This window comes from Gavia stellata, chromosome 3 (assembly GCF_030936135.1).
Source record: "Gavia stellata isolate bGavSte3 chromosome 3, bGavSte3.hap2, whole genome shotgun sequence".
In the NCBI taxonomy this organism is placed as follows: Eukaryota; Metazoa; Chordata; class Aves; order Gaviiformes; family Gaviidae; genus Gavia; species Gavia stellata.
In genome coordinates, this window is record NC_082596.1 from 64102 (window position 1) to 86355 (window position 22254).

Below are 22254 nucleotides of genomic sequence, written 5' to 3' on the forward strand. Positions count from 1 at the left end.
CACTAAACTCCATTCTTTGTTTCTTAAATGAAAGCTGAAGTTCATACGGCTGAGACCTACAGATGTTAAGATACACAAGATTTCCATGCTGGTAACAGCAACGTGGAATGGTTGCATTTTAGTATCAGTCTTGCCAAGGAGCAAATTAATTGAGGCATGTGAGTGAGCCTGACTCCCCTTTCCTCTTTGTCTATCAGCGTTTGTCAGTCCAGGACACAAAGCAAACTGCGGATTAGAAGAGGCACCCAGGAGTCAGAAAATCACGGGGGACGGGGAGAACAGAGGGTAAGAGATTCTGCTCAAATTCCCACAGCTGCCCTTAGCTTTGAGCTGATCCGCGATCTCACTCACTCTCCTCCTTCGGAGCTATCTCCTGACACTTCAGACAGTCAGGGATGGTAATGCTGAGCGGTAGCTAGAGAAAACCCTGGTTCTTACTCACCTTCAGATAAATATTTGACCGCCTCTCCTTTAACGCTCGCCTGCACTGCACACACTGTGCCCTGGCTTACCCCAGCGCTACCTTCACCTTCTTGATCACCGCTCAGCACAGCCAAGACCAGGGTGCAGATACGCCCCCTCGGCTCCCTCAAAATTAAAAAGAACACTAAAGAATAACCAAAAACGATTCCATCTCGCTGTATGCCAGGTGCTACGCAGGGACACGCGGAGATGCCCTGCAGACTCTCTGAGAGGTTGGATCCCCACCTCCGAACGCACGAGCCTCCTGCCCAGCGAGGAAGCCGTCCCGAGAGCGGGAGCCTTTCTGCCCGGCGCTGTGCTCACCGACACGTGGATAAAACGGGCAGCCACCGATCTGAAACTTTTCTAAAAGCTGAGGTGCCAGCCGTGCGCAGCACGCGCGCTGAGGAGCGTGCAGACAGCACGCTGTCCTTGCAACACCCGATTGTGCCCCGTTCTGGACCACGACTTTTGGGCTCCCTATCGTTTCTGCGAGTCTGAGGCTGCACTCTTGAGCAAAAAAGGGCACGGCGATGTGGCAGCAGTTACACCGATGCAGGATGACCGGGGGCACAGAGAGAGCCGCTCCTTTGCAGCAGTGATGCGAGATCAAGTCCCGCCGAGTGGCACAGGATTGATCTCAGCCATCTCACGGTCAGGACTGCCCATGCCTCACCCCCGCTAAGGTTTTATGCCACGTTAACTGTCTTCTTGTGAAAACGCCATTTTTTTTCCGCTGTCAAAGCAGGGACTACGGCAGTGCCGGGATCCGGCGTGCTTGTTGGCAGCTCGCTCTGAAAAGTTGCCCAAATACCCTTTCTCAGTTCTGCTTGGAGCTGAAAATCATAAACACTGAAGTAGGAGAAAAGGTGACCACCTGCGTTTCCCATAATTGGGACAATCCGGTAATACCTGGAAGAGCTCCCGGTGGTTCTGTGTAAGTATTTGCTGCATGGAAGAATAAAGGCACTTTTAAAGAAGAGATCACAGGATTAGATGGGAGCTGGAACGGGAACAGAGAGCTTCCACAGAGGGTGGTCTAACTGCAGGAGAGCTCTTTAATAGCTATTTTGGTTCTCTGCTAAAAAATTCATCAGATCACCTTGGCACAGCAAGGCAGCTCAATGTCAGGAGCCAGCGGCTTGAATCCGCTGTCCCGAACAGGACGTCCCTGCAGCAGCGTGGGCAGGATCGTACCTTGGAATTGGGGACAGCTTTTATTTTGCTACGAACAGCCGGTAGGAAAGCTTAGCTATGTTCCCAGCCGTAAAGCCTTGCTCCTGGACTGCAGCACTGCCAGAAGATCAGCATAAAGAAGCACCTCGAGTCACGCAACAGCTTTGGCCAAGAAAGACCAGCTGGCTTTCCCGTGCCAGGCAAGCAGGGGTGCCGCAGACCAAGAGAGACGCCCCGGATTTAAGTGGTGCACTTTCCCGGGGCACACAGCGATAGGAACCAGATCAAACAGAGCATCTAAAATGAAAACCACCATGTCAAGACATGAGATGTAGTGGATCAGCAGAGGCCTGAGGTGGTTAAAAGCAAACAGTGACCAAACGTGTCACACCTCTCCGGTCAGCAGTAAGTGCTGAGCCAGCCGCTCGCCCTCAGGGAGTGCCATGGAGGCGGCTTTCCAGCTCTCAGGGCACGGGATGAGTCTTACGATCCCCGCGGTAAGTCAGAGCCCGCAGTTTGAGACCTGCACGGCACGAAGACGGGCGGTTCTCGGCATTCAAAGCATCGTGCAGCGTGACGACAGCAGGGTTTATGTGCGGGCACACTGCAGCTCTCAGGTCGAAAGGGAAATAGCAGTGGGAGCGACCCCACGCCCCTCCTCTGGCTTACGAGGAAGAGCCAACTCAACACGCACAGGCCTGGGAGCAAGTCTGTGGCTCATCCGAAGGAGGATTCGGGGCCAGCGTTAACGGGTTTGGAGGAGACTCCTTGTGTTCACCGGCCATTGAACAGCCAGGGGAAGCAGCACATTGAAAGGTGCACAGAAGGATGGGAGAGTACAGACAAAACCTCAGGATTCATCGGGATCCAGCAGCAATGCGAAGGACAGCGTACATGTAGAGAGACTCTTCCTACAACGCCGTGTCTCTGTGAGGCCACCTCCCGCAGGCAGCCGGGAGAGGTCCACGCTGGAGTTAGGCAGCTGGACGACTGCACGGCGTTCACCCGCCGTAAGGAGGGCGAAGGTCTGAACAACATCCACATCCAACGATGAACTCGTTTCCTCTGGACTATGCATCGACAACGTCTTGCAGGAGATCCCTTCAGCTCGAAAGCGACTGCCTGCTCTCTCATCTCAAGGTTTTAATACCGCACAACCTTACTTACATTGGGGATTATTCTGTGCACGAGCACCAGTCGGCTTTGCTCCGCTCTTCCCGCCTTGCTCCCTACCTGCACGGACACAAGTCAGCTCTCGTCACTTGGGTCTTTGCTACTTCAGGCCTGTGTCTCAGCCAGGCTCTGACCCACGGCACCTTCCCTGACCGAAGGAGGCTTCTTTGGGGGGGAACAACGCTGATTATACATGGTCACACATTAATTAGGCAGTATGAGCAAACGTTTAGCAGGGATGACTGACGTCAGATGCGTTTTGTTTGTGACAAAACCAAAACACGGACCAAGTCAGCAGATGTAAGCTAAGCAAGAAGGCACCACTTCAACCCCTCTCTGCTTTCAGTGGAACCCAGATAACTCCTCGCTTGGTCTGCACGCCAAATCCTCGGCCCCATCACAACTATCATTGGGAATTACCGGCTAACAGCTCTCTCCCCGTTGGCTAAGCCAGAATGCAGCTGCCACCTTAAAATACTTTGCCAAACAGAACAAAGAGGTTGTGAGCAAATGGTTGTACAAAGGCGAGACCAGCTGGAGAAGAGCCTAAAACGGGTCCCTCCCCGCTAAGCTGTGTCCTCGTCCCCCTCTCCAAGGCCAGGAGCGCACGGCGTACTTACTGCGTACGGGGATGAGCCGTGGACGTGCTCCAAGGAGTACTGGCGACTGTATTTCGGCATGGAATGTGCTGAACTGCTGTCGTTCAACATCAGGGGGCTGCAAAAGATTCCCAAACACCACAGGAGTTACCGCGCTGCCGGCACCGGCTCTCGGGCACCACCTCTCCCCGGCAGAGCCCACCGCCCCAACCCCAGAACCGGGTACTTGCACCCACCCGAGGGGCCAACGCACACCCGTCCCCGGGTCTGGGTGTCCCGGAGGGGCCAGTGGCCACGGGGGGTGGTTGTGTCAGTACAGCAGAGCAGGCAGCCCCACGACACAGAGGAACACAAAGAGCCCCCGTGACCGGCCCCTGGGCTACATTCTGCAAGTCTATTGAGCAGAAATGTAAAACCTCAGGCCTCAGAGGACTTCTTTATAGTCCCTGGTCACCTCCTTCTGCAGGCCTGTATTGTCAGTGCTCTGCTTGGCTTCACTTCTCCATGGCCAACTGCTCCAAAGATGGATTACTTGTGGTCAGCTGTGACACAGCCACTTCTGTGGCCCTTTTCATGTACTTGAGTACTGTGGAGAAACTCTTTCTCCTTACAAGATAAATCATTTCGGCATGTCTTGGACATTATCACCGTATAAACCACTATCTTCATTAATAATAATCAAGCCTGCTGTGGTGTTGTCTGCCATATGGTGCTGCTGGGCACTGTTCAAACACAAAAGGACAGCCTCGCAATTCGGCAGGCAACACGGGACGAGGTGGGGGCAGGAGCAGACACACAGCAGAGTATCTGCCAGTTCGAAGGCGAACAAGTGCAAAAAATCAGGTGGAGGAGGAGCCCGTCTCACCGGGCGAGACTGGAAGAGCGGGGCCCCTTCAGCCTAGGGGAGCGTCGGGAGAGACGGGAGGGGAACCATCTCCGAAGGCTGAGGAGGGAAACGTGATGGTGCACAGCCCAACCCCGGGACCAAACCGAGTAGCTATTAACTGGCCAAGAGAAATTAGCCTGGAATTGTTCTGAACCGCTTACAGTACTTAAGTACCGAGTGGTCATCCAGCACTTCTAGCAAGGGGCAAAATAACCCACAGCACATTTGAGGACAGGCTTGATTAGTCTGTGAAGGCGTCCCAGCAGCCTGTGAGAGGAGCGGGAGGCTGGTCTGGATGGGCCAACGTTTCCCTTTCGGTGTAACGACCCCAGTGTCACGGCAGTGCCAAGAGACCGTTTGAGCAGCGCAGGGCCCCGGCGCTCTCTGTGTGCGCTGCCACAGCGCAGCGGCAGTTTCACAGAGCGCAGCGGTTAGCTACGAAGTAGGTTCTGCACGGGCTTATGCGGCCTGGGTCGCAAACCCTTCTTGGCATCGGTTGCATAGCAGTGTTAGCTGGTTTGGCTGGAGCAAGTACGTGAAGGCTCACATGATCCCAATGACCGCTGTCCAGTCCTACCCCACTGGCAAGGCTGCTACAGAAGACAGAGATCTGGGGGACCCACTCTGCTGATCCTCTCTTTATTCTCTCAGACAGGGAATCTTTATCTGGATGTAGAAATGCAGACTTACATCTTCCTCTTCACCCCAAGAATACGGTTGGATTGCACCAATGAAATCAAAAACTGGATAAGCTGTGAGGAGGAAAAAGGAAAACCCGTTACGGCGTGCGCGGTACTCGGATGAGCACGGACAGAAACAGCTCTGGGCCCACTCGGTCGCTGTGCTCAGAGCAGGGCCAGAGCCGGGCGCAGGGGGACACGGCAGAGCGCTGACTGCAACTCTACGCACTAAGGTGACGGCTTTGCGGATGGCAGCCAGCCGAATTCCGCATTCTAACACCGCCAGCCCGAATTTAGCCTCTCCCCGCTGGATTTCCAGAATCTCACGGTAACAGGAAGAAAACACAGTGACCGAAATTGTTCTTAAACAGAATTAATGCCGCTGCATCCCACCGATCCTGCAAGCGTCCGGGCTGGCGACTACATCACCACGTACACGAACGCAGGAGCGTCCCAATCCCTCCGTCTGGAAGAGCAGGATTTACCTTATTGACAACTTTCTGCTGCTGAGCATGCTTCTGCCTCAAGCTGGCTACTTCCCTCCACAACGCCTCATTCTCGCTGCAAGAGAAGAAAAAGCCATCTGAGAAAAAAACGCAGCCTCTCAGGCAGAGCAAATAAAGCACGAGGCAAGTCGGAAAACTGCAGCAGGGGATTTGCCGACATCTCCAGATACTGGCTCATTTACAACCTCCTGGGGCTGCGGGTGAAATTGTGTTCATTAACTTCGCCTTGCCATCATTTCAGCTTGCACAGCTCCAGAAACAGCAGCTATTCACACGTGGGCCGTAACGCAGAGCCTTACCCAGAGAGAGCGAGCAGTTCACATCTGCTACAAGCCATTACTGTGCCCCTGTGGAAAGGCCCCTGGTGACCGAGCTCAATCTCCTTGATCTGGCCCAGGTGCGCGCCGGGCCGGCTATAAATCGGCTTCTCTGGAGACGGGGAGGGGGGGAAAGCCCAGGAGGAGCGAGCTCCGCACCCAGGCAGGGACCTACGCCGCGCCGGGATGGTGCGCGGACCGCACAACCATTGCACAAGGAGCTGCACAGCACCCACCCCTCGGATTTCCTCCTGCAGCAGCAATTCCCAAACTCTCCACGCTTTTTAGAGCTCCGTAGTTGGCTTTTCTATGCATGTAAGTGAAGACAGCAACGATGGGGTTTGTGCGTTCCGTGAACACAAAAGACAATGCAGAAATCAGCGAGAAACCCGCACACGTATTCTTAAAGCTACTAGGGCTCCGAGGAGCTCACAGGTGATGTGGTTTGAGTTACGTGTTTACGTGACCGCGGCACTGGTGCGATCTCAATGCCAGAGAGCTTCTCCGCAAGCGAACCAGCCGTTCCAAGCTTTTTTTAGGGAACACCCCCCACCTCCTTTGTGGGATCTTGACTGCTCAAGCTACCATCTCCCTTTCAGATTTTAATACAGACTTTCCCCCGCGGAGGGTTTTGAGCTAGCAGTGACAATCCAGGAGAGGCTGGACGGCTTCCCTTGGACGTCAGGGAGGAGGAGCAGGACGACGGCGCCTGGCAGAGCCTTCCCAGCACGGGGCAGCCCCCGGCTGGACTCGGGTACGATACAAGGGCAAGCTGAGCCCTCGGCGGGGCAAATGGGTGGGCGACAAGAACCCGGAGAGGGAACACTCACACGAAATCACTCCAACCTTCTCCAAACGGGCTAACGCTTGCAGACGCATCAAAAACGTCTGAGTAAAGCAAGCGCTTCCCCCTTGGAGGGGACGGGCATCCCGAGCTGCCTGCTCGTCCGCAGCAAGGGGTGAGCTTACAACAAGGGGCCGCGTTTCGGCTACGGCGAGGAGCGGTCGGTGCTGTCGGCAGCAAAGCCAGGGTGTCCTAAAGGCAGCGCAGCCGCCTGGGGACGCGGGAGGCCCCGGGGGTGGGAGCCGGTGCCTGGCTGGGGGTACGGGGCTGCCCTCGTATCGGCGGGTGCAGCTGCGGTTATCTCAGCTGCACCATCGCTCCCCACGCACCAGCTGCCAATTACGCGCACGGAGGATTGCGCTCCGGGCCTCAGCGGGGATTTGGGGAGGTCTGTAAATTAGCCAAGCTTTCCTCGGCACAGACCATCTGAACGCGGCTCCTGGATTCGCCTCGGGACAGGATGGCGCATCCAGGGATTGCTGGGCCCCGGTGTTAGAAAGGGAAAAGCCGCAGCCCTGCGCCCGCTGCCGAAATCCCGAGGGTCAGAGGCAGAGATGAAGCCGTCCTCGCAGCACCGGCCGCTGCCCGTGCCACACCTGAGCCAGGCAGAGAGGTCGAGGTCTGGTGGATCCGAGCCACTGCTGTACCGTGAAAGGCAAAGAAAGAAGGTGGCAACTGCTCATTAGGCAGCGGGAGAGAAACAGCTGGACACAAGGTCCCCAAAGGGTTAAACTGATCCGAGAGCAGCAAAAGACAGCTCTAATACTTTCTTTAGCATACTGTTTTATGAGGCAATTAAATGCCGGTGAAGAGTTTACAAGGGCCAGTTTCAAACATTTCATTTCGGGAGTTATTAAAAGACCTTTGAAGCGTTTTGTTTATGCAATATTTTACAGGACTGCATAAACCGGACCCCGCTCCGCACCTGCCTCTCTTAAACCGCTGCTCCTCGGGGACGCCCGGCGTGCCCTCCCTCGCCCTGCGCAGCCGGGACGCTTCTGAAGCTGGGGATGGGGTGCAGCAGCCGTAGAACAAGGTTTGTGGCTCAGGGCAGAGAAGGGGCATGCCTCTCGAAAGCAAAGACAAGGGGCTCTTCGCTTTTATCGCAGAGAGCGCGTGGGACCGGCCGACCAGCGAAGGGCTGCCCGTCCCTGCTCCCCCCCGGTACCCGATGCTCCTCCATCCAGATAACGCAGCACGTGCCCATCTCGGCTGGAAAGCTGCCTGGGTGGCTGGATCCTGGGGGAAGCATGGGGTCCGCAGGCAGAATCCCCACCTAAACGTGTATTCCCCCCCTCCCAAAACCAGTCTCCCCCAGTTTGAGACCGGAGCTGACGCGGGGCGGTTCGGAGGGAGCGGGCGCCTTCTCGCCGAAGCCCAGGGGCTCAGGACGCCCGCGCGCTTCTGCCAGACAGAGAATGACATTTGTTATCTCCCGAAGCCAGGAGAGACGCTCATTTATCACTGCGGCTGTACAAGGGTCCTCAGGAGAAACGTCCATCCTGCTTGAAAAACAGCCTTTCCAAAGAGCTTTAATTACCAGTATACACTCAGGAAAATGGTCGTCGCTCTCCTTTCAGATAAAATTACTCGGGGTAAAAGCCGCGCTTGACTTCACAGCTAGCAATTTTTGAAATAAATGGCTATTTTTATCCGATATTTTGCAATTTAAAGAAAATGCAGCCTTGCAAGCTGTCACACTCTCCTGGGGGCTGCGCTGCTACTTGGCATTTTTCTTAAGACCAGGCTTTTAGAGCCAGGTACCTACAGGAGAGAGCTGTCTCCTCTCGTTCTGCTTGAAGGTAAACTCCAGCACTCAGCTGCAGAAAGACGCTTGCGGCTGTGCACCGTACACCCTCACCAAGAGTATGCCAAGAAAAAACCCTCAATTCAAGTTTTTTAAATCTCCTGCTTTGGAGGTTGGAACCCTAGAGACCCACGCTAGAAAAGAGGTGATTTTCAACGGCAGCATGCGATTGTCACCATATATGAACACACCTGATGCCCACAGAGTTTGTGTTTGAGCTTTTTTCTGTCCTAAAATATTTTTATCTCCTGCCGCAAGGTGCGTCAGAATTTATTTAGAAGTGGCACTGCAGCAAGCAGCGGATTCCTTCACCACGCAGCACGTAGATGTTCTAGTACTTCAGGCAACAGCCTAGAGAAAATAAAACCGGATTTTAATCAAGCAAACCAATCAAGATCTGAAGGGTCTTGCTACGCTCATATTTGCTCGGAAAAAAAAAATAAACGGGCAAAGATCTTCATTGAGGCATAGCACGGGTCAGAGCAAAGTATAGGGTCACAGACGCTACGGCTTCACCCAAATTTCAGACGAGAGACAGTTTTCCAGCCCTCTTTGCGTAATCTGCGTTTTCACGCGGAGCGACGCACCCTGTACGAGGCTGCGCCCCGCCAGTTACACGTTCAAGTGGTTTAAAGGGTATCAGAACGGAGCGAGGGTGGCTTCAGCCTTTGGGAGCAACAGCGAGCCCTGCGCTGGGGCTCGCAGCCACGGACGGCCTCAAAAAGGGCAGAACGGCGGGTAACTCCAGGTTAGCTATGGCTGTAAAAATGGGTGAGAACAATACATTGGGGCAGATGAAAATTACCCAGGCAAAAACGAAGCAGCAGACGTAGAGAAAACCACAGCCCCGAGCTGAGCGGCGCTGCTCAGAGAGACGACCGTGACACGATAAATGAGTGGTTCTGCAAAGCACCGACCCGGCGCCCCACAGCAGCGGCGTCAAAAGACAAAGCGAAGGCGAACAGGCAGCAACTGTTCCCTCTCCCTTCTGATTTGAGGCTAGGGATATCAGCTGAAGTCAGCAGCTGGCAGATTCAGTACAAACAAAGGGACACGGTTCTCCAGACACCACGTAATTAAGATGCAGACCTCTGCTGCCGGATCCCAGGAGCCATCGGACAAAATCACACAAAGAAAAACACATCTACTGAGGACCATTAGGTACCAGGGCATCACCTGTATCTCAGGGAGCCCCCAACCCACCGCGCCGGGGCCAGGAGATGGCTCCAGGAGAGCAGCGCGACGTGCTTGCCTTGCTCCTTTCCTCCTGCCCTTCGCGAACGGTCTCGTCAGAGACGGAGCTGGATGATCAGGACCTTTGATTCGGCACCTTGGAATTTTTAAGCCCTTGCTCCACACCTGTGTAACTCCTGTCTGCAGTTCAATCCTGACTCAGACCGTTCCTGCGGTGTCGTGCAAACTATCGCTCCTCTTTGCTCAAACTAATTTTTAAGCTATTGGTTTTGAGGTCAATACTTGAGCTGTCAGCTCCTGGGCTTTAGGGACTGTGCTGCTGTCCGTGATACCCAGAGGAAGATGCGTCGGACTACGCAGACGAGCTTAGGAGGGCAGGGTTCAGATGCCTCAAGGTACGGTACCTCCCCAGGGAACGCGGCACATAAGGGAAAGGGTCAGAGGCAGAGCTCAGGGCAAGCCAGACTATCCAGGCGGAGGTCGTGACGTGCAGGATGAGGCTCCGAGCAGAGAGGTTCATTCCATGTAATACGAGTTGTCTGGTGGAAGGAAGCGGCTGTGTCTTAGTTCGCACTAAATCAGCTACTAGACTAAAAAGCTATTTTGAATCCTGGCTCGAGCGCTATCAATCTTTAATCTCCAGCAGGTATAACCTTTGGGGGGATTCACTCTTGGAAAAGAGTGAAATTCCAAGAGATTCACTCTTGGAAAAGAGTGAAATAGCTGTAAACAGCTCTTGCTTTAGAGTCTGGAAATGGCTCAGGAATATGGAATATTAATGACTGCCCCCACCAGCGAGACTGTCCGCATTCTGCTGACTAAAGAGGGGTGCAAACCAAACACAGCCATCACAGGGTATCAGCGCTGCTTTTGCTTTCTTTTTATCATCCCAGTGAGCTTGTAAGAGAACGCAGCCTTTCATTTCTGCCGACAACCCGGCTGCAAGTAGCAACAGACCACAGCAGAAGCAGGTGTCGCAGGCAGCGAAGTGGCAATAGCACCCGCAGAGACCGCCGGTTTTCCCAACCCCGAGCTACCCTGAACACGGCTACCGCAGGGAGCGCTGGTATCGGCACACCAGAAAGAAAAGCGGTTTTCGAAACGCGTAACCTAACACACCCAAGACAGAGAAAAGGTTTGGTTTTGAGACTGAGGCGCTTCCAACAGCAAACCCACTCTGGAGCAGCGAGAGATCCCGGCGGCGTGTTTGAAGTCAGCGCCCTAAAACCTGCTGCCCAATGAGCCAGGCACAAAGACACAATTTTTTGTTGCTTTTCAGCAACAGGGAGAGAGAGCAAGAAGACCTCAGCTTAGAGGAAAGTCTGACCTTCCTAATAAAAGCGATTTCCCCGTCTTTTATACTTATTTCCTTACCCCGTTTTGCATTCAGTTGGTACCCACAGCATCCGCTACTGCAGCAGACCAAGGTTTTTGGACCACCGGCTGAGAGAGCTGCTGATCTCCTCACTTTCCCAAAGTATTTAGTTTCAGCTGTTCTAGCGCTGCCGCTGAAAAGCCACCCTGTCATCTCCCCGGGGTCCCCTCTTCTCCCTTACGCTAAGGCAAGCGCTGAAGCCGAGAAGCGGGTCAGGGGACGGTGCGGGGTGTTTTGCTCGGACAGGAGGATGCCGTCAGGGTTAGCCTGGGGCCGTTTAAAGCTTTCACCTCTCCGCTGCCTGACATCAAACTGCCCACTTCCATCCTCGTGAACATGTCCTGCGCTCAGATGTAACAGAATGAAATACAGAATCACAGAATCACTAAGGTTGGAAAAGACCTGTAAGATCACCAAGCCCAACCACCACCCCAACCCCACCATGCCCACTAAACCACGTCCCACAGTGCCACATCCAAACGTTCCTTGAACACCTCCAGCGATGGTGACTCCACCACCTCCCTGGGCAGCCTCTTCCAGTGTTTCTCCACTCTCTCAGTGAAGAAATTTTTCCTACTATCCAGCCTGAACCTCCCCTGGTGCAACTTGAGGTCGTTTCCCCTTGTCCTGTCACTTGTCACTTGGGAGAAGAGACCAACACCCACCTCCCCACAACCCCCTTTCAGGCAGTTGTAGAGAGCGATGAGGTCTCCCCTCAGCCCCCTCTTCTCCAGACTGAACAACCCCAGCTCCCTCAGCCGCTCCTCATCAGACTTGTGCTCCAGACCCCTCACCAGCTCCGTCGCCCTTCTCTGGACACGCTCCAGCACCTCAATGTCCTTCTTGTAGTGAGGGGCCCGAAAGCGAGCACAGGATTCGAGGTACAATATGATAGGAAGTTGAATTTCAAGGACTGTGAGCAAGGGTAGGTGGAGAAGTCCAGATCTGGGTCTGCACAGTCCCCAGCAAGAGGAGACCCCAAGCCCTGCTAGAGCCCGAGGGCACCTCCTCAGCGCCAGCCTGTGCTGGAGGGGACGACGGCAGCAGAGTTCACAGGAGATGCCGCTCAGCCCATCCTGCAGTAACGGAGAGAGACCGGTGGGGACAGAGGAACCTGCGGCTGTAGGCTGACGGCGACGGCATGCCTCCACGTGCGCTGGGTAAAGGAGGTCTGAAAGCTTTTCTCTGGGAGGATGGGAAGACTTACTCTGCTCCTTTTCTCTTAACGAGACAAATCTGGAGTTCCTGTCGTGGCGAAGGACACAGCTGACTGTGGTTTAAGTGTGGTTCAGAAACTTCAGCTACTCTTTGCAGCCACAAAGGTTCACTCGTTTTGTAGATTTTTCTAAATATTGAGACATTCAAGGGTGCCCGAAACTGCCTGTTCCCAGCTTATCACTTTCCATGTTTTCAACATGCGCAAAGGTAACAATTCCAAGAGCTCGAACTGCCTCTGCTCTACCACAGAAAATGACATTTACTTTTCTTAGAGCAGTATTATGTAAAAAACCAGTACCACATGGCAACAGGGTGCGTTACTACATTGCCAGCTTGACAAATAAAAATGTAGAAATAAGCTTTTAAAGTGTCTACATCTTTTTGTGAGGAGTTTAGATAATGATAACATCCTTTGACTACAGAGGCAAAACCCCTCTTCCACCTTCATCCATCAATCGTACGAAGAAGTCAAAGGTAAGCAAGGCCAGGGAAAGAACAAACGATACCACTGAATAAACCCACAGCCCACCAGTACCCCGAATACCATCCCCTGCTGTCACCGCTATCGCTGACGTCGTACGGACTGAAAGGTCAGCAACCAGGGTGATGAGGACAACCTCTGCAAGAGGAATGACCACGGAAAGGAGGGTGCTTCAGGCTTGGAGAAGAGATCAAAGGGGATACGTCAGAGCCCTATAAAATGAATAATGAATAATACGGAAATAAATGTTTCCATGAATAATATGGAAAAAAATTATTTGTTCACCCTTTCAAAATAAGAACTAAGAGTCGCCCAACAATAAGCTTTAACGGAAGAGTATTTTCACTGCACAAGGCAATTTAATTGCAGAACTCACAGCCCTCAAAAGTCTGCATCCACAAATAGATAAACCGAAGCATTACAGGAACACCAGAAACTATGAGACACGGGCGCAGTCCTTGGCACAGCAGCCTTTGAAGTGCCGGAGCTCACCGCACAAGGCAAGAACCCTCCTCCTCGCCCCGATGCCAATATGCCTTCCCTACACAACTGTTGTCAAAGAGTTTTGGCAGCTAAATATCTGACCGGTAAATCTATTATACCCTTAACCACCCCACGTGTTGAACTCCCTAATTCTGCAGAAGTCACCAGAACGCACAGAGAAATGCTGTTGTCAAGTCCGTCAGTCATACGACCAACACAGGCCAACAGATGCACAAAATCTGTGGTCTTGCTGGAGGAGTCTAAGAGAAAGCCATGAAGACTCTTGCTGCAGAGCAATAGTTTCGCTCACTGCCCAGCGAGGATTTAATCTCAATTTTCAAGGAAAACATCTTGAAAGAACTCTGCGACACGCCGCAAACTTCTCAGGAGAACCTAGGGAGAGCTGGGGGGAAGACAGGTCTCACACGGGACATCTTCAGAACCAGTCACAAACCGGAGCAGAGCACAACGGCAAAGAAGCGTTGGTCTGGGTCACAAAGCGCAACGGAGGCAACGCCGCGGTTCTCCAGAGCTGCAGACGTCAGGGGGTTTTTTCAGAAAGGCGGCAGACATGCTACTGAGCAGGAAAGGTTACTCCAAACAAGTCAGTCGCTCATTAAGCCTGGGGTCTCACAGGGCTGGATGGACTGATTTGGTAGTAACTCACCTCTTAAAATAACCGTAACTGCGACAGAGCGTTTGGGTAGCGCCAGTTCATTCAACCAGGGGAAGAGCCCGTTCTTCTGTGTCAATGAAGATGAACTGTCTGCCCAAGTAAACTCACAGTTCAATTGAAAAGCTTGTACCTTGGGATCCTGTCACATTATCTTTGAACAGCCCGCAGCTCTCGGGCTAAGCTAGCTACGAGCAGAGCGGCTCTGACACCACATGAAGCTTTTTTTGAAGAGGTGATCGAAAAAAACCCGTTCACGATGACCAAACCTGTAAGTACCGGGGAGATTCTCTTCCACCCTGAGCGCAGGGTTAAGCTCTGCTTGTGACCGAAGTATTTAGGGTCCCTGTGGTGACCCAGCACAAGACAACCACTGAACTTCAGCCACGGCAGCACCCACTAGCACGTTACTGCAAAATATAGATGTAAATCAGACATCAAACCCGATTTTATTTAACGCTGCACTATTCCTCCTCTTCCTAGTGAACCAGAATCTGTTTCATCCGATACGTTGTTCTGAACCATTTCAGACGAGTACGGGCAGAGGAAAATGAATGCAGTTTTTAACTGTTCTCTGCTTTTCTTCTGAAAAAGTAGAGGATCAAGAGAAAAGCAGACCAGTTTACTGCTCCTTAAGTGACGACGTGACTGGACGGGTGCCGAACAGCGAAGCGACCTACTCCTCCAGCTCTGGCCAGGGTACGGTCTGGGGCACGGTCTCAAACCACCACCCCGACAAAAGTCACCAGAAGACTCCAAACAGCTCTTCCTCCAGCATACTCTGAAAAAGCAAATTAGCGAAGATGAGGCTCGGAGAACAGGACAGCGCCGCGCAAGAGTGCGAAGACGCTGCCAAAAGCCGGTGCCTCGGTAACTGGCAAGGTGCCTGCACGTGCTGTCCAGCCACGGGCACCAGAGAAAGAGCCCGCAGCGCCAAGGATAAAATCCTGTTACAGACCGTGTAACGCAAACCTGCTAGAAAGCAGCTTGCGCTACAAACCGGGGTTAAGAGATGCCAGTTGGGTTGAGTTATTTTAACATCAGTGTGTCAGACTGCGGTGGTAATTAATTTCAGATTTAGATCACTGCACTGAAAAACGAGTACTCCACAGGTCTTTAACCTATGGTTTGGAAAGACCAATAAAACTGACTTCAGATGATCTCAAGCAGTGACTAAGCTCATAAAAAGCAGCAGCGTAGATAAAACACACAGATCCCACATTATACTCGGCATTATAAGCCATCAAAGCAATTTTAAGATCAAGCTGATGTTTGACTCCGCGCCAGCCCGGGTCCCCCAGGACCAGACTGACATGCGGAGGCCACGGTAGGAGAGTTAGTGTTTTGGCCCCCATCTCCGAACAGCTGGAGCCTGCGCAACCTTTGCACAGGAAGGCCATAAAACAACACATTACAATTGTCCAATTTAGAGGTCATAAAAGCCCGGACCACAGTCTCAGCGCAAGGCTGGAAGAGCCAGAGTTCAGCCAACAAAACTCAAGCGGCGAGCGCAAAAACGAAGGATAGCACGCTTGCAATTAGGGTTACAGGAAAGCCGCTGCAGACCGCAGACGCCCGGCCCTTCCTCAGTAGCACCGCAGCCTTGCCTGCAAGCGGCCAGGTCCACACACGCAGGCATCCTTCTCGCCTTTGGGAAGCATTTAATTACGCACACGCAGCCGTCTTTCCACAAAATCAGGCTTAACGGTGTCCGAGTTCCAGGAGCCTCGTTTCCCTCCCACTGCAAAAGCTCTTGCCACCTCCTTTTTGAAGTGGCAGATGCTCCAGCTGACGATGTTGACAGCACACCTGCGCAAAGGCAAACCTTCATTTTCTTACCACCGAGACCAAAAAGAGCGGCAGATTGGGCGGCCGATCACCACCACCTCCATCTCCCCGCTCCCAGCGAGGCTGGGGACCATTTGCGGTAACAGATGGTCCTTCCTTCACGCACGACCCAGGAACGGGGGCTCTGGTGGGGCTGAAGCCAGAGGTAATTGTTTCCTTAGCTGACTGCAGCACACGAGGAAACGGGGCGATGGAAACCCCATTAACAGAATACAGCTGCTGGGGAAGAACACTTCAAACACAAGCACTCTCGCATGCCCGCTCCTGAGCTCCTGCAATCCTACCCCTGAGCGTGGGGAGCCTCCGCTGCATACTCCCCCCGCCAAGACACTGCTGTGCTTCACGATTTACTGCAGCTCTACAAGAAACCAGTGCCTCGACAGTGATGTCTCAGTTCCGAATCCGAACCAGGAGTACATCATTACTTAACTCCGCTCGCTGCGCTCTCACGTATTTTGAAAAGGAAATTCAGCACCAAAGTAAAAGCGTAATTTGTTACTTCCAGACGGGTACCAGTGAAGTGAGAAGTAGAGCCCCCGCAAAACTGCTTGATACAGGTTCTGGGCAACAGCGCTGTAATTAATCCTAATACCACTCCTTTCAGTAGGAAACGGCCAGTTAATAACAGGCAGAACACCACGGAGGAGGACACAGACTCCTGACCAGGAATACACAGATGCTGTCCAGCTGCCCGACCCTGTAGAGCGCACAAAGAAAAAAGGCTCTTTCTATGCAGACAGACATCCATGGCTGCTCAGCTGTGCGGGGATGAGGCCCCCGAGGACAAGATGCTCCTTCATCTAGTTCCGATTCCAGCAGGCAGACCTGTTCACAAGAGAATATAGATCACTACTGCCTCCAGAAGACTCTTTTGATAAAGAGGTTTGGCCACCCCGGCTGCAGACAGCGAAGGCACGGTCACGTTTGTTTGCCGACAGCCGACTCTCCCGTCCTTTTTCTTGCCCGCAAGAAGCAGAGAAAGCACCCAACCTGCTCAGAGTGGCAGACGGAAGGCTTTGCACGGTGACTAAACCACCCAGAGGTGCAGAAAGCCGACTGCCCGGCATGCTTTCCGAGAGTTTCGTAAGGTCTTGGGCAGGGTGATACCTGGGCTGCCTCTTTGCCAGCTGCCTCGGTCCTGTTACCACGGACTGCATCTTCCTCATCGGCTTCCCTCCTGCTCCCCAGCAGCTCTGGGCAGGAGCAGGGTGGATGAGGAAGAGAGCGCTTCTTGGAAGCGGGTTTTCAAATCATGTTTGTGGAAAAAGCCTTGGATTTATTGTATGGTACCTACCCCATCTGGAATTTGCCCTGAACAATGGAAACCGCAGGCACGCAGCTCAGTCCCGCGGCGATCAGCGCCATGGGTCTCAGACTGCAGCACCTCAGGTTTTACGTGGCCGGCAGACAGCCGGCCGGCAGCACGGGCACGGTCCCTGCCTCTCAGCTCAGCACCCCGCTGGGTAGCGTGTTTTAGCCTCCCGTTTCTCCGAAGTGCAGCATCTCCAGCACTATTCCTCCAGCTCAGCCTCCACGTGAGGCTTCCCTTCCCATGCTGCAAACATCTAAGCAGGTTCACTGCCCGCAATGAATCTCCGCACGTTCACTCGCGCTGCTCTTTCCTAGGAAAGATGTTGTTAAAAAACCCCATACATGAGAAGTAAATGCTACTTCCTAAGCGGCATGGCTTGCTGGGACAAAGCAAACAGGTTTCTGAAGTACCTCGGATCACTACTGGGTGCTATTCAGAGGTACAGGTCAAGTTTGCCTGTAAACCGACTTGTGCGTAGAAAACAGAAAGTTAAAACTTGGTTCAAACGTAAAGGGTTCAGTAACCTGCAGCGCAAGCTCAAGAAGCGGCACAGAAATTCCTGTTCCAGCTTGGGAGACCACGTCCCCTCCTGCTCCAAAACACCTCGCTCCGCTTGGCCAGGCTGCAGAAACAGGACACAAGATATTACGGACTCATAAAGCACGGTGTAAAACACGGAAAATACCTGGCCAGCAATTTCACAGAAGATCATCTTACAAATTTTACGTCTTTTCTGTATAGTCTGGGCCTCATTTTTTCCACGCCAGGATAGACATGCAGAACAGATATGCAGAACAACACAGTTGCGCTCTCAGAGCTATTGAGGAAAGGTGAAGAGAGAAGCAGGGCTGCAAAGTTCTGCCTAATTCTAAGTCTAGGACTAAAAGCCATGCAGTTACTCATCTCCCAGACGAGTTTAAGCAGCTTTTAAACAGCGCACCTTACTCCCCGAAGGTGGGAGGGCTTCTGTTAATGAGGCTTTTCTGCGCACGGTGACTAAACTTGGATATCACCTAGTTGGCTTCATTATGTCCTAGCTCAGCTTTTCTCTCACCTAACACTGATGGATTCAATCTTTTCAACAAATGTTCTAATGCAAACTCTATCCCCTCAGGTCAGTGTCAAACGATAATATATATGTTGCTTTTGGAACCCTGAAACCATAAAGCAAGCTACACGGGTCAAAATTATTTGGTATGATTTACTGGGGGTTTGCATACGGTAAACTAATTCTGGTGAAGAGGAATTATACTGCAAAAGGCCAAGTTCTTGTGTCTGTTTAGATTTATTTTTGTCAAGAGAAATTTCAACTTTTAAAGTCTGTTAGCAACTGGGGCCTTGTAAAAGCGGCGGGGCCTTGTAAACAGAGTCTGGTCAGGAGGAAGTGCTCTCAGCGTCCCATGGCAGAGCTTCACGCGCTGAGCCAAAGCGAACACAATCCCTGAAGGAGACGTGGAGAAAAGCGATAAAAACAGGTGCAGACACCACGGCTAGCTTGCTGCTTTCAACAATCTGTTTAAAATTAAACTTACGGATACACTTGGGCTCCCAGCGGACCCGAGCAGAGCCGATGAATCACTGGGAAGTGACAGCCTCCCCGTCTCACCTTCCTGCCCCGCGCTTTGCACGAGGGCAGTAGCGCCGGGGAGAGCTGCGGGCAGGGGAGCGGCGAGCGCGGGCGCTGCCGGGAGAGGCAGGAGCTAGCAGGCAGGCAGAGCTCTCCCTCCTCCCTGCGAAAGAACTTGTCAGGACACATATTTCCAAATCAAGAGACGATGCCTCCATTGAAAGCGCTGGTTTGGTTTCTCCACCCTCCCTACGCAGCCGGGCTCGTCTTGTTATCCTCACAACGTTAGTAATTGCTGCAACGCTTTTCCAGGGCAACGCCACAGCTGCACAGCAATCCGTTATCTACTATTCTACACCTACAGTAGATGCATACAGATAAAAAGAAGTCCAAGCACTGTCTTCTGGAGTTGTTTACAGTCCGAAAAGACAAGCGTGCTACCAGACCTGAGGTTAAGCTAAAACCCTCTCCTTACAGAGCCGCAGGCAGGTCGCGAGAGATGAGGAACTACAGAAAGGCACTGACAGACCTGAGGCTGGGAGAGAACATTATATTCAGTTAAATGCTGCCGAGTACCCGACAGCTCGTGCGGCACCGCGAGAGCCAGCTTTAATTGCAATCGTCGCTTTAAAATTTAACCAGTTCCAAGTTAAAAAGCCCAGAAGAAAACATTTGGCTTAGATGAGTCACTGCTTCAGAAGCTAAGAAAGCAGAATGGAAGCCAAAAGAAACTGCAGAAACTCTAGGTCAGTAACCTGCTCAGAATTTAGTGTAATTAATAACCACTCTTTGCTTGAAGATATCTCTGGCCTCCCAGCTGAAGGGACGGAGTTCAAGCGGATGCCTTCCCCCACCGCTGGAGCTGGGGCTCCTACCCTTTCTCCCGTGGTGGTTTCTGATAACTTCACAAGTTTAAAATACTAAAAGATGAAAAGCGCTCAGAAATAGAAAAGATACTAAGAGTAACGCTTTTAACACAAAACTTCTCGTGCGAGAAAACGCGTACTAGCTGCTGGTGAATCAGGCATTTAAGATACGCCGTACTCTTCAACATGAAGACGATTTACTACAGCCAACTTGTTAACGACTGTTCTAAGCAAAGCCTCACCGCTGGTAAGAAACTGCTAAGGGTGCTGCAGGGAGTAAAAAGCAACACTTTCCAACGCACTTCCCAAATACCAGCACAAGAAGTTCGAGAAGACGTTAAGTGACCGACGCTTTAACTGGGCGAGCTATTATGTTGAGACTGGAGGGAGAGCGCAAGAGTTGTACAACAACGCGCAGCCGGAGGCAAAGCCTCGGTGCCCCAGCTCTGACACGGCTTGCAGCGTTAGCTGGTCACCTTCGGTCTTCGCTTTCGGAAAAACCCAGCGTCTCTCAGCCGCTGCGATCCCCGAGGTGTCCATGCGGTGTCACGCTGCGGGAATGCCAGGCTGCACGGTGACAGTTTCAAAGAATCGCTTCTACGCCAGACTGGCATGAGATACCATGATTTAGAGGAGAGGAAAATAAAAGGGATGTGTTAGAATGAGCTGTGTGAAGTAGAGTACAAAACCGAAACCAAAACCCAAGGCCTCGCTGTGACTTATTTAATCTACACTGAAATGCCTGAAGGGGTTGTCTTCATATGCTCCAATAAACTTCACTTCATGATGAACAGGGGAAAAGAAAACCCCAGAATCCGCAGAAGTCGTCATTTTCAGATGGTTAACTGCCTGAAAAAGGAGCTGAGAGTAACCAAGCGCAGCGAGGCACTTTCAACCTCGACTCCAGATCCCCCTTCAGCTAGCAGGAGCGGATGAAAGCTCTGCTGCAGCACCCGTGCCAGAACGAAAGGCGACTCCTTGCTCCTTCAGCAAGGGAACCTCAGGCTTTACGCTCCCCAGAATGAGAAGGTTTGCTCTTTTTGCACATCTTTCTCCACGAGGTAGCTAGAAGGACAAAAAAATCGTGATGCAATGTGACCCGTAACTCCAAAAGCCAGAAAGGCGAGAGGCCACGAAGAGCATTAAAATTTCCCCTAAAGCTCACGGCCGTTTCAGACACTTGTTTCACCTGTAGCTTGCTTGCCTTTTTTTTTTTTTTTTTTTTAAATAAAAAAACACCAGAGGCCCATAAAATACCTGGAAGAAGACAAGGGACTTCTGTTTTCCAGGAGAAGCAAAAAAACCCACCCTAAAACTAACAACCCCCCAAATATGTCAGACTAAGAGCAGAGAAGTGCAGATTAACCAAACCCAAACAGGTGAGATTGCCCCGCGCTCCGGGGAAGCGATGTCCTCGCTCGCAAAACCGCAGCCCCTCGGGAGCTCCATCCAGTTCTGCTGAAGGAGCTGCTGACGAGGAAGAATAAATATTTTCATACCCAAAGTTCAGTTTATCTACTTTCCATCATTCGCTGCCAGTGCTAGAGACTGATGGCAAATTATCCAGCCAGGCGTTATCAGAAGACAGCGGAGATGCCTTTGATTGTATTCCTTAGTCTTTCAGGCAGACTTTTTGAGCTAAGCTGAGTCAATACGAGAAGATTTGCGAAGGTCTGTTCACAGCTGTGCAATAAAAAGACATTTACTACATGAGCATTATATTGGATGTGCCAAAGATGATATCCAACTCAAACCAGTAAAACCCCCCGGAACAGCTTTCCCTCTCCTAGCATATGCATTTTCAATATGCTCCAAAGATCTTACTTCAACAGAAGACAAGCCGTGACCGTAAACTTCTTTTTATGCCAACAAAGCAGCTTAATATAAATTACACCTGGTGTGTTTAGCGAACGCGGACCCCCTTCCCCCAATTCAAAACAGACCTTTGGACAGAAAAAAGATAATTAAGAACGGAGTGTTTCAGGCTCTGAGAAACAGCTTTATGCTTCTGGCACCCTCACCCCTTTGGAGACGACTGTCACTGTTTCGGGTAGTACAAACCAGTTGTAATTTCCCACCACAACCCTCAGAGACCCCTCACTCGACGCACGAGGCAGGCTGAACACTTCTGCGCTCAGCCCTGTCAGACATCAGAGCCCTTTGTTGGAGGAGTATGACCGAGCAGACGAAGAAGAGCTGGCCTACAGACCCTCTTTCAGACACCACCTGCCCACCTGTAAAATGGGCACAGCCCCCTGTTTCCACCGGCGTCTCCGCTCTGACGCCCGCAGAATTTCACGGGAGTGACGCTCACGCTGTGGCTAAAGCGAGGTCTCTACAGCGGAGCAAGTCTACTCGGATCCAAGTTCAACCCGGAGAACCAAGTCACGTTTACAGCCAGCTCACGTTAGTGCCCGCTAACGCACCCCGTTCAAGGGGAAAAGTCTTGGAATTGGATTCCTCAAAAATCTGTAAGATGGGGACAAGCCTACCGGTGAGGGGGAAGGAGAGCAAGACACCAGACACCAAAATCTCTCCGGAGCATACTTTGTGGCATCGGATTTTCGAGCCAAAAAACCCCCAGAACACTGTGATCATCTGGTCGGTAAAGCACAAGCCGCAGCACCCACAGGCGTTCACTCCTGCTTCTAGTCCAACAGCTGTGGCTGAAATGGAGAATCTTAAATTCGCATTTTCAGTGCTGAAGAAATCAACCACAGCCTTCCACGTATTGTTCAAATACTTCTTTTCTCTTAAGAGCACAGACCTTACTGCTAATCACAGAAT

At 52.1% G+C, this 22254-nt stretch overlaps 1 protein-coding gene across 2 annotated transcripts in view; it reads right to left on the reverse strand.

The window, feature by feature from the left end:
• Positions 1 to 22254, reverse strand: part of HSF1 (heat shock transcription factor 1) — a 71763-nt gene that overhangs the window by 16743 nt on the left and 32766 nt on the right. For both annotated transcript variants that reach the window (XM_059815471.1, XM_059815472.1), the window contains 3 exons: positions 5462 to 5537; positions 4987 to 5048; positions 3432 to 3528 (listed from right to left, as the gene is read on the reverse strand). In XM_059815471.1, the coding sequence (XP_059671454.1) occupies positions 3432 to 3528; positions 4987 to 5048; positions 5462 to 5537 (235 nt within the window). The remainder of the gene's footprint in view (positions 1 to 3431; positions 3529 to 4986; positions 5049 to 5461; positions 5538 to 22254) is intronic.